At 43.6% G+C, this 16,587-nt stretch overlaps 1 protein-coding gene across 1 annotated transcript; it reads left to right on the forward strand.

Moving 5' to 3' along the window:
* Positions 1–8,492: 8,492 nt before the first annotated feature.
* On the forward strand, positions 8,493–13,684 carry LOC123093150 (FRIGIDA-like protein 3). The gene is made up of 3 exons (XM_044515062.1): positions 8,493–9,259; positions 12,588–12,760; positions 12,845–13,684. Exons 1-3 carry the CDS (start codon positions 8,587–8,589, stop codon positions 13,493–13,495), a joined length of 1,497 nt encoding a protein of 498 aa, XP_044370997.1. The 5' UTR covers positions 8,493–8,586; the 3' UTR covers positions 13,496–13,684.
* The last annotated feature ends 2,903 nt before the right edge of the window (positions 13,685–16,587 follow it).

Here is a 16,587-nt window from a genome sequence, read left to right on the forward strand (position 1 = left end):
AATACTTACGGAACTATAAAAATCCTAACAAAATAGGAAGTCCTGCGAAATTTGTCTATTGATCTACAGAAAAAGAATCAACGCAAAAGCACGTTTCTGTGAATTACTAAAATTATTTTTGTGCATGCGAAAGTTTCTGTTTTTCAGCAGAATCAAATTAACTATCACCGTAGGTTATCCTAGAGGTTCTACTTGGCACAAACACTAATTAAAACATGAAAACACATCTAAACAGACGCTAGATGAAAAATTTATTACTAAACAGAAGCAAAAAGCAAGGAACAAAAAATAAAATTGGGTTACCTCCCAACAAGCGCTATCGTTTAACGCCCCTAGCTAGGCATTTATAATTTCAATGATGCTCACATGAAAGACAAGAATTGAAGCACAAAGAGAGCATCATGAAACACGTGACAAACACATCTAAGTCTAACATACTTCCGATGCATAGGCATCTTATAGGAAAACAAATTATCATAGCAAGCAAAAACTAGCATATGCAAGGAAGCGGAAAGAAACAATAGCAATCTCAACATAACGAGAGGTAATTTAGTAACATGAAAATTTCTACAATCATATTTCCCTCTCTCATAATATTTACATGTGGGATCATAAGAAAATTCAACAAAATATCTATCACATAAAATATTTTCAACACGATCCACATGCATGCAAAGTTGACACTCTTCCAAAATAGTGGGATTAACATTAACTAAAGTCATGACCTCTCCAAACCCACTTTTATCAAAAAATTCATAAGATTGAAAATTCTCCAAATATGTGGGATCTAAAGTTGACACTCTTCCAAACCCACTTTCAATAATATTGCAAACACTATTATCAATCTCATATTCACCATGGGGCTTAAATAATTTTTCAAGATCATAAAAAATATCATCACCCCAATCATGATCATTGCAACAAGTTAGACATAGCAAAACTAGCATCCCCAAGCTTACGGTTTTGCATATTATTAGCACAATTGACATCAATAGAATTTGTAGTAAAATCATTGCAATCATGCTTTTTATTCAAGGAGTTATCGTGAATCTCTTCATAAATTTCCTCATCACAATTTTCAGATCCACGAATTTCAAGCAAAACCTTATAAAGATAATCTAGTGCACTCAATTCACTAGCAATTGGTTCATCATAATTGGATCTCTTGAAAAGATTAGCAAGTGTATGAGGATCCATAAACTTTTAGCAAGCGAAGATGCTAGCAAAAAGAAGGCACATGGAGACACAAGATCGAACGGAAGAGGGCGACTAAAACGGCAAGGGTGAAGTGGGGGAGAGGAAAACGAGAGGCAAATGGCAAATAATGTAATGCGAGGGAGATGAGTTTGTGATGGGTACTTGGTATGTATTGACTTGAGCGAAGACCTCCCCGGCAACGGTGCCAGAAATCCTTCTTGCTACGTCTTGAGCTTGCGTTGGTTTTCCTTGAAGAGGAAAGGGTGATGCAGCAAAGTAGCATAAGTATTTCCCTCAGTTTTTGAGAACCAAGGTATCAATCCAATAGAGGCTCCTCAAAAGTCCCACGTACCTACACAAACAAACAAGAACCTCGCAACCAACGCAATAAAGGGGTTGTCAATCCCTTCACGACCACTTGCGAAAGTGAGATCTGATAGAGATAATATGGTAAGATAAATATTTTTGGTATTTTTATGATATAGATTAGAAAGTAAAAGATGCAAATAAAAGTAGATGGAAAACTTATATGATAAAAGATAGACCCCGGGGGCCATAGGATTCACTAGTGGCTTCTCTCAAGATATCATAAGTATTACGGTGGGTGAACAAATTACTGTCGAGCAATAGATAGAAAAGCGCATAGTTATGAAATTATCTAGGCATGATCATGTATATAGGCATCATGTCCGTGACAAGTAGATTGAAATGATTCTTCATCTACTACTATTACTCCACACATCGACCGACTCCTGCCTACATCTAGAGTATTAAGTTCATGAAGAACAGAGTAACGCATTAAGAAAGATGACATGATGTAGAGGGATAAACTCATGCAATATGATATAAACCCCATCTTTTTATCCTCGACGACAACAATACAATACGTGCCTTGCTGCCCCTGCTATCAATGGGAAAGGACACCGCAAGATTGAACCCAAAGCTAAGCACTTCTCCCATTGCAAGAAAGATCAATCTAGTAGGCCAAACCAAACTGATAATTCGAAGAGACTTGCAAAGATAACTTAATCACACATAAAAGAATTCAGAGGAGATTCAAATATTTCTCATAGAAAACTTGATCATAAACCCACAATTCATCTGATCTCGACAAACACACCGCAAAAAGAGTTACATCGAATAGATCTCCAAGAAGATCGAGGAGAATTTTGTATTGAGATTGAAAGAGAGAGAAGAAGCCATCTAGCTAATAATTATGGACCTGAAGGTCTGTGGTAAACTACTCACAACTCATCGGGGAGGCCTTGAAGATGATGTAGAGGCCCTCCATGGTCGATTCCCCCTCTGGCAGAGCGCCGGTGAAGGCTCCAAGATGGGATCTCGCGGATACAGAAGGTTACGGCGGTGGAAATAGTTTTTCGTGGTGCTCCTGGATGTTTTCGGGGTACGTGGATATATATAGGAGAAGGAAGTACGTCGGTGGAGCAACGAGGGGCCCACGAGGGTGGGGACGTGCCCACCCCCAAGGGGCGCGCCGGGCACCCTCATGGATGCCTTGTTCGTTGCTTGACGTCCACTCCAAGTTCCCTAGATTGCGTTTGTTCCAAAAAGATCGCTCCCGAAGGTTTCATTCCGTTTGGACTCCGTTTGATATTCCTTTCCTTCGAAACACTGAAATAGGCAAAAAAGACAACAATTCGGGCTGGGCCTCCGGTTAGTAGGTTAGTACCAAAAATGATATAAAAGTGTAGAGTAAAGCCCATAAACATCCAAAACAAGTAATATAATAGCATGGAACAATAAAAATTATGATACATTGGAGACGTATCAAGCAACCTGGTTGGCCTGAAATGCATCAACAGTTCGCCGTAACCTCCTTCATCTCCGTCCATCCCATTGCAACTGCAAGAACCGCAGTCGCATGGTGACGATCCAGAATCAATCACAGCGGCAAGTTGCACTTAGCTGCGATCTATCAAACCACTCGAGCGGTGGATTGTGATGGCCACCAAGGGGACTTCGTGAGAGTTCCTCTCTCCAGATCTAGTGGCTCGTAGTGGCGAGGTTGTGGAATGCGGCTGGAAGAATCCTTTGTGGGTTTTACTGGCTCCTAGTCCGTCTAGTTAGCATTTGGTAGTGAGATGAAATCTATGGAAGGCGGCTTGATGTAGACAATATGATTGTACAGCGGCGATGATAGCGCCATCACATCAAGACAGTGCTACCCTTGTAGCTGCTGGGATCTCGAAAAAGTGGTGACGACAATACATGATTGACTTTAATTTAGTGGTCCTTCTCGAGTACACGGTCTCGAGCCCCGTGATGATAATCTTAGGTCTGAACCAAGTTGGTTATAAACTTATACAGTTATATGTGACAATTGGGATGTTTTTGCATGATGATCTTGTTGAAAGCATTGCTCGAATAGGCTCGAACTTGCTCTTCAGGGTGAAACCCTATAATCTGGCCTTTGGTAGTTGGATCCGATGATGGCGGCGCTTGACTGTCATTCCTTTCATGAAGGCATTGCTGCTGAAGAACCTCATTGTCCTTTTCGTGTCAAAAGATGGTTGGTACAGATATGGTCATTGGTGTAGTTTGTCCTTTTTTCTTTGCTAAGTCATTGCTTTGGTTTTATATATATGACTTTGCTATTTTCTGGTGTGTTTAGTTATGTGTGTGCGTTCATGTGGACTGTGTATATCCTAGCTATGAAGAGGCTGGATATGTGCTCATTACGTCTATATCCACTTGATGCTTCATTTTGAGTTAATAAATTCACCCTTTGTTAGAAAAAGCTAACAAACATCATAGTTGTTGGGACATGAATTTTGCATCCAAGTTTTCCCTTTGAGCAAAGAAAACCTTATTTTCAATGGAGGATATAAGAAAAGAAAGAAGAAACACTAGGTGGCGTTGGGCTACATGTTTCTTAAAGCTATCCACGACTTTCGCTGCGGCATGGAAAAACAAACATTTTTCATGACATTTAGGAGTTGTTTGGTTGCCAGTCTTAGCTAGCCACGCCAAAGGTGTGGCGTGCCACAACTTTCTAGGAAGACATTTAGTTCTTTACTAAGGTTCGGCCTGCCACAGCTCGAAGGGGCTTTGGCTGTAGAAATTTTTGCCTAAGGTGTGGCGCCCCATAACTGCCTCTACTTAGGTGTGGCAAACTGAGTGTCCAACCAAACAACTCTTTAGGGCCTGCCCAGAACCTCTCTGAGCTTCCCAAACTCCACAAAATTAGCTTCTAGAGCTAGCTTGGAACTTCACCTGGCGATTCAATTCGTTCGACATCATTCATAGCTTCTCCTAGCGATTCGGCCCAGCCGGGAGGCTACTGGCCTGTTGGGCGCCAATTTGGGCCGGCTCGAGACAGCCCATATGGCCCCACACTAGGAATGGCAATGAGTAGGGTATGGGCGGGTACAACCTCCTTCTGCCCAAACCCATACCCATAGAAAATTTCTATACCCACCCACTTCAATACCCATGAGCATAAATTGTTACCCATGCCCATATCGTCAGGTATTCTATACCCAATGGGTATCCAGTGGGTTCAATATATGACATTTAAAATTTTAAAAGGTAGAGAAATGAGTTTAAAATTCAAATGATGATGGGCGAGCAGTGTAGCACTAAGCGAGGTCCTTCGGTGGGTGGCCTCTTGGAGGCATCCAGGGAGTATGACCAGTGGTTAGTGGAAGCTCAGCATATTGGGAGGCAGTGGTGGGAATGGTGGATCGCTGAATCGAGAGTTGGACAGGAGTTTGGTAGCGAGGAGTTGAGATTTAATATTTTTGAGGAGTCACATAGGACGTAGGAGGAGTGGTGGTCAAGTGATTACGGGCCTATGGGTTATGGACGGTATAAGAAATACGAGATTTAGGGTGGGCCACATGAGTTAGATGTTGACCCTACATATCATAGGAGTTATTTTCATTAATTAATTTTTTCTGGGTATCCATTGGGTTACCCATGGGAAAATTTTCATACCCATACCCTATGCATATATTTTGCGGGTATGGATACCCATTACCCGTGGGTACAATATCTCTCTAATTCTTGCCCATGCCCATCGTTTTCGGGTAGGGTATCCGCAGGTACCCATACCCATGGGCAAAACTGCCATCCCTACCCCACACTGCATCATTTTGTGAAGGAGGGTTGGCCACGTGCGCTCGCACAGAGTTGAAGCGAGGTGGGCATCCAGAGGCGTCGAGGGACTTGTTTCACGAACCGTTTTCTCAACTTCACGGTGACACCCCTTCATAATTATCACGAACTCCTCACTTCTCCATTTGGTGAAGCTGGGCTTTAGCAGCTCCAGCATTTTACACTGCAGGCACGCAACGCTTCAGGAAGCTAACTCCGCGGAGCTCAGACGTTCTGTCCAGCTCCTCGCATGGAGTTGGAGAAGCGTGGAGCGGGATGAGTTCACAACATGCCCTTAATGTTGCCGGAGTATGACAATTCTTTCAAGTGAACATGGTAATTTTCACAACAAAATTATACATTGCCGTAATTTGCTATGTTTATGAAGAAATTGGCATGTGTGTTTTGAAGATTTTATATCATACTTCCTCCGTTCCAAAATAAGTGTCTTGAGCTTAGTAAATTTGTACTAGGTAGTACAAATTTGAGACACGTATTTTGGGAGTGAGTGAGTATACTTTTCTTAAGGCTCGTTGAGCATATGTAGATGGGCATGGGCATCTCTTTGTTATCTTGGACTGTAGGCTTGTACATGAGAGCATCTCCAACAGCCGCGCAAAGCGCGGCGCGCAAAAAACCTGTTTGCCGCGCGCGCTTCGGCATGTTTAGCGCGGCCGCCAGTGCTGGCTCCAGCAGCCGCACTATAATGCAGCGCGCAAAAATACAGCGCGCGTGACTCGTCGGGCATTAATATATATGATATTTTGGACATAAAATGAGTTTGAAACATTCATCAAAATGCAATGAACATGTGAAATTTGACGCAAATAAGTTGATGATGAATAAAAGTTCATGCCCACAAGTTCATCCAACCAAGTTCAAATGCAAACTAAAGTTCAAGACATGACACATCAATCTTCATCTTCCTCGTCTTCGTCCTCATCTTCCGAAGACGACTCTTCCGCCTCCGAAAATGAATCTTCCTCCCTCTCCTCATCACGCACCGCATCTCGTGAAGCTCCGACGGTGTTGGCAAGATCTTCATCGGCATCTCCATGGGAATGTGTGTGAGAAGGCACATCGAAAGACATTCCACCCATGGCGGCCGGAGGTGCACCCATGCCTCCCATGAGAGAAGCAAAACTCATGCCTCCCATGGCGGCCATAGCGTCGGAGGGTGCTCCAAAGCCACTCATGCCTCCCATGGCGGCCGGAGGTGCACCCATGCCTCCCATGGCGGCAACCATGGCTCTTTTTTGGATCAAGACTTCTTGTTGGGCAAGATTGACATACTCCTTTTGCGCCGCATTGAGGTTAGATGTGTCCAAGAAGAACAAGTGTTTCTCCCATTCCAACAACTTAGCTCGCTCCTCATTGCTCACTTTCCTCTCCTCCAAAGCCACCTTCCTCTCCTCGGCCGCCACCCTTCTCTCCTCGGCCGCCAACCTCCTCTCCTCGGCCACGTCATCTTGGTTCCTTGCCATTTTCCTCACCTCATTGGATTCCACCCTTGCCTTCATAATAGCTTCCATAGCATTTTTGAGCTCATCATCTCCTTTCCTCTTCTTCTTTTCGGTTTTGTCTTTCTTGCACCCATCCGGTCATTTTGGCTTCGAGTATGAAACCGAGTTGGGTGTGGGGCTTCTCTTGCCGTCATCCCTTGATGCATCATCCTCCTCCTCATCATCATTCATCTCAATTGCTCGCTTCCGTTTGTTGCTCAAATGCAAATTCTCCAAACCTTCACGCTTCTTCCATTTCTCATCATCCTTTAACACTTCATAGCAATGAGGCAAGGTAAAGATCCTGCCTTTCTTGATCTTCCCCTTATTGGTTATCCTTGTCTCTTCTTTGAACAAGTTTTGTGCAATATTGTACTACAAGAAAAACAAAACAAGTTAGCACTTCGGTCACCAAAAACAAGTATGATGAACATATATGAGATGCCACTTACTCGATCATCCTCATTTGTGCCACTTGGGTTAATCTTGTCCACTTACTTTTGTGTGGCCGCCCACTTTTGACAATCTGAGTTGATTGTCGACCATCGGGACCGAAGTGATCTCTCGGAGCGGTTAATTCCACTAACGTTGTGAGCATCAAAGTGTTCTTTCATTCGCCCCCAATACGCGTCTCTACTTTGATCACCTCCAATGGATGGATCCCTCGACACTTGCAAATAAGTATAGCATAGTAACTTGTCATCGTTGGTGGAGTAATTGCCCGCTCTTCCTTTCGGCGCCTCGACAATTCCCTCACCCTCCTCGTCCACCTCAAACTCATGGTCTTCGAAATGGATGTCATTGGTTTGAGACCAATGCGAATTGTTGGACCCAACACCCATAGTGGACATGTATGCATCATCGTTGAGACTACAAAGTTTTTTGAACAATGCAAATAAGCTATCTATATGTGATGATGCATTGAAAAAATAAGAAAAAAAGAAAAGTTGGAATTTTTTTCACCTTGGGGGCATTTCGTCGAACACGTGGTGCGCGTCGGCGGCCGGCTCAACGAGTGAGCTCGCCGACGCTTCGGTAGCCGCCGCGGCCGTCGAACGCCCTGCAAGCCTCTTTCCCCTCGCCTTCGTGCTGCCGGAGCCGTCCGCCGCCTTGTTTTTCTTCGCGGATGTTTTGCCCTTCTTCGTCCGCGCCGCATTGGGGACCTTCTTCGACGGTGCGGCGGCGGCACGGGACGGCGCCGGCGCGACGCCACCCGGCGTCGTGGTCATCCGCGGCGGCAAGAAGAGGCTGCCCGCGAGGCCGACGCTCGGCGGAGCTCCGGCGGTGGCGCCGCCAACGCTTCCCGCGCTAGGGTTTCCGGCGGAGGCGGCGGCTGCGGCGGCGGCGGGGGGGTCGCGGCTGTACAACGGGGTGAGCGGGGTACCGGTGTGCGCGTCCATGGGTGGGTGGCAGGGCGCTGGCGCTGGCGCGCGCGAGGCGTAGGAGGAGGAGAGGAGAGAGTGCGGCGCGAGCGCTCGAGTGTGCCGCGCGCTGTAGCGGGCGCCCGAAGTGTTTTCGACCGCGCGTCCAACTCGTTATAGCGCGCGTGCCGTTTTTGCGCGCCCGCTGAAACGACCCGGCGCGTTGCGCGCGCGCTAAAACGGCCTAATTTGCGGCGCGGCGCTAGTTTAGTGCGGCTGTTGGAGATGCTCTGACTTGGGCTCTTACTCAACGTGGGCCTCTTCCAACCAAGCCTGCATCTTCCACCTCCCCCCACCGGCTAGCGTAGACCCGTAGGCAGAGCCAAGGGTTTCCGGCGCTGGCTGCAGCCATGGCGGCCGAGCGAGAGCCGAACCCCTCCGTGCTCGACGCCGTCGCCTCCCTCCAGACCTACTCGACCGCCCTCTCCGCCTTCACTTCCGCATGGCGCACCCTCTATTCCGATGCCACCACAATCGACTCCACCCTCGCCTCCTGCCTCGAAGGCTTCTCCCAGCTCGAGCTGCTCTGCTCCGGGATGGACGGGCCAGGCCTCCGCGCGTACCTCGCCGAGCACAGGGACGAGTTCCGGGACCCCGTTCGCTCACTCGACGCCGCCCTGCTGGTGGCTCCCGACCCGGGGCTCCTGGTGCTCGCCGCGGCCGCGGGGTTCTGCCGCTCGCCTCCGACCAATGGCAAGGCGGACGGTGAATCCAAGGTGTCCTGCCGCCTGCTCATCGACCTCCTCGACCGGATTCGCGCGCTCGGCGTGAAGCCGTCGCCGGAGGCGCGAGAGGAGGCCAAGGCTGTCGCGGCGGACTGGAAACGGAGCAAGCGGATCGAGGAGCAGTCGCTGTTTAAGAATGAGACGATCGCCTTTCTGCTTCTCGTCGGGGTATTTGGTTTGGTGGAGGATGTTGGTGGCGCCGTCCAGGTGCTCGATCTGGTCGTGTCGATCTCGAGCCGGGAGCGCGCCGTGGAGATCTTCCTCGGCCTTGGCCTCGACCTCGACAAGCATCTACCAGGTAAGGCACCTTTTCCTCGCCTTAGGAAAATTAGAACTGCATTATGCTCTGTGCAACCATGTTGTTCAGTAAATGTGTGTTTGCATCTTCCGTTGACTATGCCTAGCTAAGCAAGTAGAGTATTTCTAGCTAGCACAAGCTACAGGATGCAAGGCTAGGAGATTTGCTTGGTTCATCTTCATCTAGCTTTCTACTAGTACTAGCTAGCCATGAAATATGAGCAAACAGTGGTTATCATCACAGTAGCACCTGCGGATCACTTTTCTCGTTCTTGCTGGTTTTTTTAGTCCATTGAAGCTAGTTTGATTGGCAAAGCTGGTTTTAAATTGTTTTAACCAACCAAACACCTATTTCTTTCTTAAGCAAGGTTATAACCATTCTTGCTTGCTTGGAATCCAAATGCGCCCTAACTGACCTGACCGGAAGCGCCACTATGCCCATCATTCCGATAGGTTACTTTCCTGCTTGATGCAGTGATATGTCACGATATCAGTTTCCAGTATCCAGTATCCTTACTAGGAATGGCTAGCAATAGTGCCAGGGGTAACCTTTATGTTAATCGTTTCTTGAGTAGACTGCCATTATTCTAGTAGTAGGAATCCAACACTCCATTTTCGATTGATATTGCCACAGACTGCAACACATTGTTCTGTTAGAACTTCCCCGTGGTGATTCTTTCATTTTTTTTATTTGCATTTAAATCCTGCAACCTGGAGCTGTTTGTGAATATGCAATTTGGAGATGCTCTTGTCAAGGTACAAGATGAAATGCTGATGCAAAACTCTTTACCATCATGATCTATTTGCAGTTAGATATCACAGATTTAGTGTCTGATGGTTTTGATTGATCATGTTTAAGTTGTTCAGGTTGACTGGCACTTGGAAGTACTATATTAAATTTTTATGCTGAACTCTTCATTTGGAATATCACGATTTCATAGGACATTTGTCATCTGCCCTTGATCCTTTAATCATATTATTAATATTTCTTTTATTCTCACGCTGTAGCTTTATTTCTATGTTGGTTTACCCACCTATCATAATCCATGTAAATTAACCGTCTTCCTGGATTTGTTGGGTCGATGCACTGTTGATATTTTTTTTGGGAGGCCTATATTGCTATATCCTTGTATTTTTCTTTTTGTCCAGTTGTTTCATCTGCATCTTTGCTGTATCGATGTTTCATCAACATATGCTATTTACTTTTTGCAAGGTCTCTCCTAACTGTAGCCTATTTTAGTTTAGGCATATGATTTTTTTTATGCTTCTGCCATTCTTCAATTCCGATGTCCGTGACTCTGTGCTAATGGATGAACCGAGCCTGTTTCTGTTCTTGGTATTATCTTTTGAGCTTCAACTCCAAAAAATTGCCCGGGTGCATAAGGGCTCTTAGGCCACTTTTGGCATTGTGGTAGATTACAATAATCTTGTTTGCCTAACCAGCCTTTCCCTATCTTAATGTTTGGTAACCAGCTCTTTCTTGCTTTCATGGAGTATTTATCCACATCACTTCGCTATGAAACAAGTTCAGTGTAGCACAATTAGGCAACTGTAAGCTGAGCCTTATTGTCCTATGCCAATTTATCCACGATCATCTTGAGCTTATTCAATAACATCACTTATTTCACTTGTTATCTTCTGAGTCTACTAACTAGTGAGCTTATAACGTAAGTGCAAGGCAGGGCAGAAGGGATTGAATATGAACCGTTCATTTCTAGGAACCCTAAATGATAAGTCTTATTTTGGAGATTATTCTGTAAAAACTCCTAGCTTGTTTTTATAATGCTTGTGGTTTTGTGAGTTAAGCATTGAGAGTGTTGCTCATATCGTACATTGTTACTGTTGGTTTCAGTTGCCAACTTGCCTTGGCTCATGAGTTATTGTTGAACCTTTCAATATTGTTCTCTGATTTTGCTGTTAGATTTTTAGGCTTCTTCATGTACTTGGTACACTAACTTTGTACGTTGAACACTGTATCATGTGACCTGTGACGCTGTGATGATACCTTTGTAAAACAATTCCCAACTGTTGGGACTGATTGGCATATAGCGAATGCTGCAATTGTTCCCATTCAATGCCTGAGTCATGACCACTTCTAAATTGTGCAGTTTATTTCCCTGTCTTAGCTTGCTAACCGCATCTAAATTCTCTACTTGAGCAATCTTTTCACTTTTGCTTTGTTTTCAGCTGTCTAATATAATATATTTCTTCATCTGTTTTGTGATTTGCCTGTATAATCATGTTAACACTTCTGTGCGCTAAACCTATGTGCTTAGTTGGTAATTGTAGTTCACATTGTTGGTCTTTCCTCTTTTCTCCTTTTCTCCCTAAGGCACTCTGGTTCAGAGCTACACGCTATTTATTTCTGCAAGGTCACTTGTAAATCCTAACTGTAGGCTATTTTAATTTAGGTATATGAAAACTTGAATGCTGCTGCCATTCTTCAATTCTGATGTCCATGACTCTATGCTAATGGATGAACTGAACCTGTTTCATTCTTGGTATTATCTTTTAAGCTTCAAGACCAAATAGTAGGCGGGAGCTATTCCAGGGGATGCGTAGTGGCTCTTAGGGTACGTTTGGCATTGTGGTGGATTGTAATAATCCTGTTTGCCCAACCAGCCTTTCTCTATTTGAACGTTTGTAACTAGCTCTTTCCTGCTTTCATGGTTATTTTTATATAGTCGGACCCTTCCCTGGACCCTGCGCAAGCGGGAGCTACATGCACCAGGTTGCCCTTTATGGTTATTTTTATATAACACTCGATTATAAAATAAGTTCATGTACGATTCAGCAAGTACAAGCGGAGCCTTATTGTCCTATATCGGTTTATAGGCTGAGTTTGCTTGTATACATGTATAATCATGCTAACACTTCTAGTTGGTAGTTCACATCATTGTTTGCCTTTTTTTCTTCTCCTTTTCTCCCTAGGCACTTAGTGCTTGTTCTGATTCTATGTGCTCAGTTCGGAAATTTAGTTTACTTCATTGTTTATTTCCATTTTTCTCCTTTTCTCCCTTGATTGTAGTTTTTATACTTGGTTTTTTAAGCAGATCTTTGGATAATTTTTCAGGAAGGCGATGAGTATCGAATACAGCTCTGCCCAACATCAAGTGACATAGTAGATGAGAAGATTTAATTATATCTGATCTTCTTGTTTGTTCGGCCTGTTTGTGGTGTCTGTTTGTTCACTTCATTCTATTGTGTAGCTTTCTGGTGTGAACTTTATGTTTTAAGAGTCCATTGCATGTTATTTTCTGTTCCACCTTGTTAGTTCTATGAGCTGAGACGATGAGAATATTAATCTCCGCATGTTTTCTTTGCACCAGTTCTCACTCAGGCAATGATAAACAAAGGCAAACAGCTCGATGCAGTCAAATTTATCCAAGCTCTTAATTTAGTGCACAAATATCCTTTATTGCCTATTCTTAGGTCATATGTGAATGATGCGAAAAATGCTGGGAACATGATCCGCATCAGGGGAGACGGTCCTGCCTCTCAGGTAGCTCTGCTGCAGTATCATCTATTATGAAACATCATGTATTCATGGTCGTCTGAATTGTCGTTTCTTAAAATGCTTCGGCAGGATGCAGGTGATGCAAAAGAGCGTACATTGCTCGGAGCATTGCAGAAGTTCATTAAAGAACATAAACTAGAAGAGCTGCCTATTTTGGAAGAAGCTAACAACCGAATGACACAATTGGATCTGCAAAGTGCAGAGAGAAAGCGAGCAGCCAATGCTGCAGCTGCAGCTGCTCGTGAAGTTAGTAAGAACATTCTGGACTCCAGGAAGAGACCACAGCTTCCAGAGAGTGCCGTACAAGGTTCCTTGGGCCAGAACGCCTGCCCGGTAGGAACATCGAGTCAGGAGCTCATGTTAAGGCAGAGCCTCCCTACAGCTGGAGTTGCGAACAAGTACCAAGCTGTTTCTAGCCATAACATAGTTCCAGCTACCGCTCATAATCCATTGCTTTCTGCTGGGAACCAGCGTCCCCTTGGCATCCAGAATCAGACCCTGGCTGCTTTATCTGTTCAGACTCAGTACAGTGGCGGCGTGGCAGACTTCTACAATTTGGCATCGATCAGACCAGGTGGTTTGAGCGTTCCAGGTGCCAGCGCATCATCAAGGTCAAAGCTCTATTCTGAAGATCCCCTTGCATATGTCTCTCGAGCATCCGATAAGAAGGGTTCATCTTACAGTTATTCTTTGTCTAATATGTCGAAGTATAATCCATAGATGATGCTACCTGACATCAAGCGTTGGTTTGGACCGAGACCTGCTTAGATGCTAAATATAGCTGTATATATCTCTATTGATGTTTTAGTTGCCGTTATGTAATTAACAGTGTCAAACTTTGTCACTCTCGGACAAAAAAAAAACCGAATCAATGTCAAACTTATGTTGGTGACTCGGTGTTGTGTTGCACCTGCATACTCTGCCGTACTTTTAACTTGTTCTAAAGAGAACTTTGAGTAGGGTTTTTCTAGTACTCAAACAAAATGTTTTTTTTTTTGCATGAAACAACATTGTGGTGTTAGGCATACCATTGTTGGTAACCTTGCAGCGACGGCACATGTTGGTTCAATGTGCAAACGCCAAGAAGCTGTGTAACCGGTAGGGACTCATGGACTTGATCTCTTCTGTGGTTCATGTGGATCGTTTTGGTTCAGTGGTGCTCGAACTGCCAGCGGTTAATCTTCAGATCATGCCATCATCATCATCATAACCATAAGGTCATTGCTACCGGTTGTGGATTCGGGGGCAAATATGAACCAGCCCCACCTTTTGTTTGGTGGCCTATATATGTCAGTGTTGGGCATAGCAGATTCTAAAAAAAAAAGTGTTGGGCATAGCAGATTCTAAAAAAAAAGTGTTGGGCATAGCAGGAAATTTTCTGAAGTCAAACTTGAAGAGTCCTAGTGATCTTGATCAGAAGTGGAGTAAACCTGGACCCAAGCTGGCGGCTTAAAGTAAGTACGCCCCTATGCTTCGGATGCTATGATGATGGAAGCGATGGCTATGCGAGATGGGCCAGTGTTTGCTAATTCTCTTGGTTTCCATCGGGTTCAGTTACGAGTGGTGGGATGTTGCAGCAGCAATTTTCGCCATATATTGGAAAGGTCATGTTTAGTCATTGTCCTCGAGCAGCTAACACGTGGCTAATGAGCTAAGTTTATTTTTTGTAATAATTGGGTTGACGAGCTTTCGGGCAGTATTGTCAACACACTTGTGGATGATGTAACTGTGATCTAGGTTTAATAAAGCTAGTCATGATGGTTTTTCCTAAAATAAGACATTACCATTGTTTGAGCATCTATTTAACATTCAATAGAAAATGACACCGGCTGCAGAACATGTATTACGCAAAATTTACATTGTGAGTAAGACTAAAAAGGGCCAATTCTCACTTAGTTGAAAATATACAAGGGAACAATTAATATCATCCATGAACTCGAGACAAAAATGAGTGCCCCCTGCAACAAAATACCATAAAAAAAATTCAAGACAAAAAGCCTCCTGCCAAAGTTTCCAGCACTAATCATAGCGCACTGTCCGACGGACAAAAGTTCAAATGAAGACACAAAAAATTGACTGCAAAACAACAATTCTGTTTACAGAAGTGCAATATTATGTAGTTATCTCAAAGTATTTAAATCTGGACACAAAACAAAGTACTGTTGCCATACATATTTAGCGCTTACATCACCCCCAACAGACCACACAATAGAGAAACAAACTACTGAACACACACATCGCCTTCACCACAATGACAGACACAAACTACCGAACACACACATCCCCTTCACCACAATGACAGACACAAACATACCGAATCTCTTGATCGACTACCCTACAAAATCCTACATAGGAACTTTCGTATTGTGCGCATGTCGATAACAACAGATCTAAGGCAGCAGCTACACAATAACTACTATGGTGGCTCTTCAAGCATTGCTCGAACTACGGTTAATCTTCGGATGATGCCATCGTTGAACCATAAGGAGGTCATTGCTATCGGTTGTTGGTACTTGTGGTGGATTGGGAGGGAAATTTTCGGAAGTCAAAATTGAGCGCCCTAGTCTCAGAGGGGGAGTAGACATGAACCCAAGTTCATCAAGGTAAATGTCGAAGAGGAAGGTTCAGACGCCACTGCCTCTGTCATATGCGACAAGAAGGGCCACTTCCCGGCTGCTCAATGCAAGTGCATCCCTATTGCTTTCGGATGCTATTTTCACCAATTGGTTTCCACGGGTTCAAGCAGAATCGAATTCTCTTGATGTCATCAATTTTTGTAGGGGGCATGGTGGTGGGATGCTGTAGCAGCAATTTTCTTAGAGTATTGGCACAACAACACATAGTCATGTTTATTCATTGTCCTCGAGTGGCTAACACCGCGGCTCATGAGGTAAAGCCTCAGGCAGTATGGTAGTTGTGGACGATGTAACTGTGATCTAAGTTTAATAAGTACTATATTTAACACTCAATTGAAAATGAATTGACCTTCACTCAAATTTTATAGCCATTGCAAGCTTACTTTGTGAGTAAGACTAAAAAGGGCTAACTCTCACTTAGTTGAAAACATAAAGATACAAATATTTACAACACTACAAGGTAATGCAACAAGAATTGTAATGTAAAATACATCATCAGGCCTCTACCATCAAATTATACTAGGAACACCTATAAACTATAAAGAGGTAATATCACCGGTGGTGCTTAAACTTGCCACCGTCGTTCACTTTGGTGCCTGAACTTGAAAAATACACCAAACTGATTCTAAAACTTGGCACAAGCATGCAAATACGGTAATAATCCTATCCGTAGACATATAATGCGTTGATGTGGCACCGTATATTGATTAGCACGCACACGTGGCACGGGACCCACTTCTAACAGAAGGCTTGCTTTATATATGTCTCTATGACCAGCAGGCCCCATATGTTAGCGTTCTTTTTTTTTAGAATTTGTAAAAGGTACGTAAAATTTAATGATGGTATTAAATATAAATTTCAAATATTAGTGTGTTTATTAATTTTATACATACAAAAGATAATTTATTTAGAAAAATATTCAAAAAAATTTAAATAGTTTGGATGTATTATTTTTCGGAAAAATCATATAAACTAAATTGTATTTCTGGTTATAAAAATATTTATATCGTTTAGAATATCATAAATATTGGTGAAATTACAATTTATAAATATTATTTTAGTTATAAAAAATTTGAATAATGATATGCACATTTTCATAATTCATAAGTTTGTTGTTTAATTATTTTTCATATAACTAATAAATATTCTTAATTATGGAAAAGTCAAAAAATATAT

The sequence above is a fragment of the Triticum aestivum genome, chromosome 4B (genome assembly GCF_018294505.1).
Source record: "Triticum aestivum cultivar Chinese Spring chromosome 4B, IWGSC CS RefSeq v2.1, whole genome shotgun sequence".
Classification (NCBI taxonomy): Eukaryota; Viridiplantae; Streptophyta; class Magnoliopsida; order Poales; family Poaceae; genus Triticum; species Triticum aestivum.

Coding starts and splice junctions, on each gene's coding strand:
- LOC123093150 (XM_044515062.1), top strand. CDS start 8,587: ATGGCGGCCGAGCGAGAGCCGAACCCCTCCGTGCTCGACGCCGTCGCC. Junction 9,260..12,587: donor CCTCGACAAGCATCTACCAG/GTAAGGCACCTT, acceptor TCTTTGCACCAG/TTCTCACTCAGGCAATGATA. Junction 12,761..12,844: donor GAGACGGTCCTGCCTCTCAG/GTAGCTCTGCTG, acceptor ATGCTTCGGCAG/GATGCAGGTGATGCAAAAGA.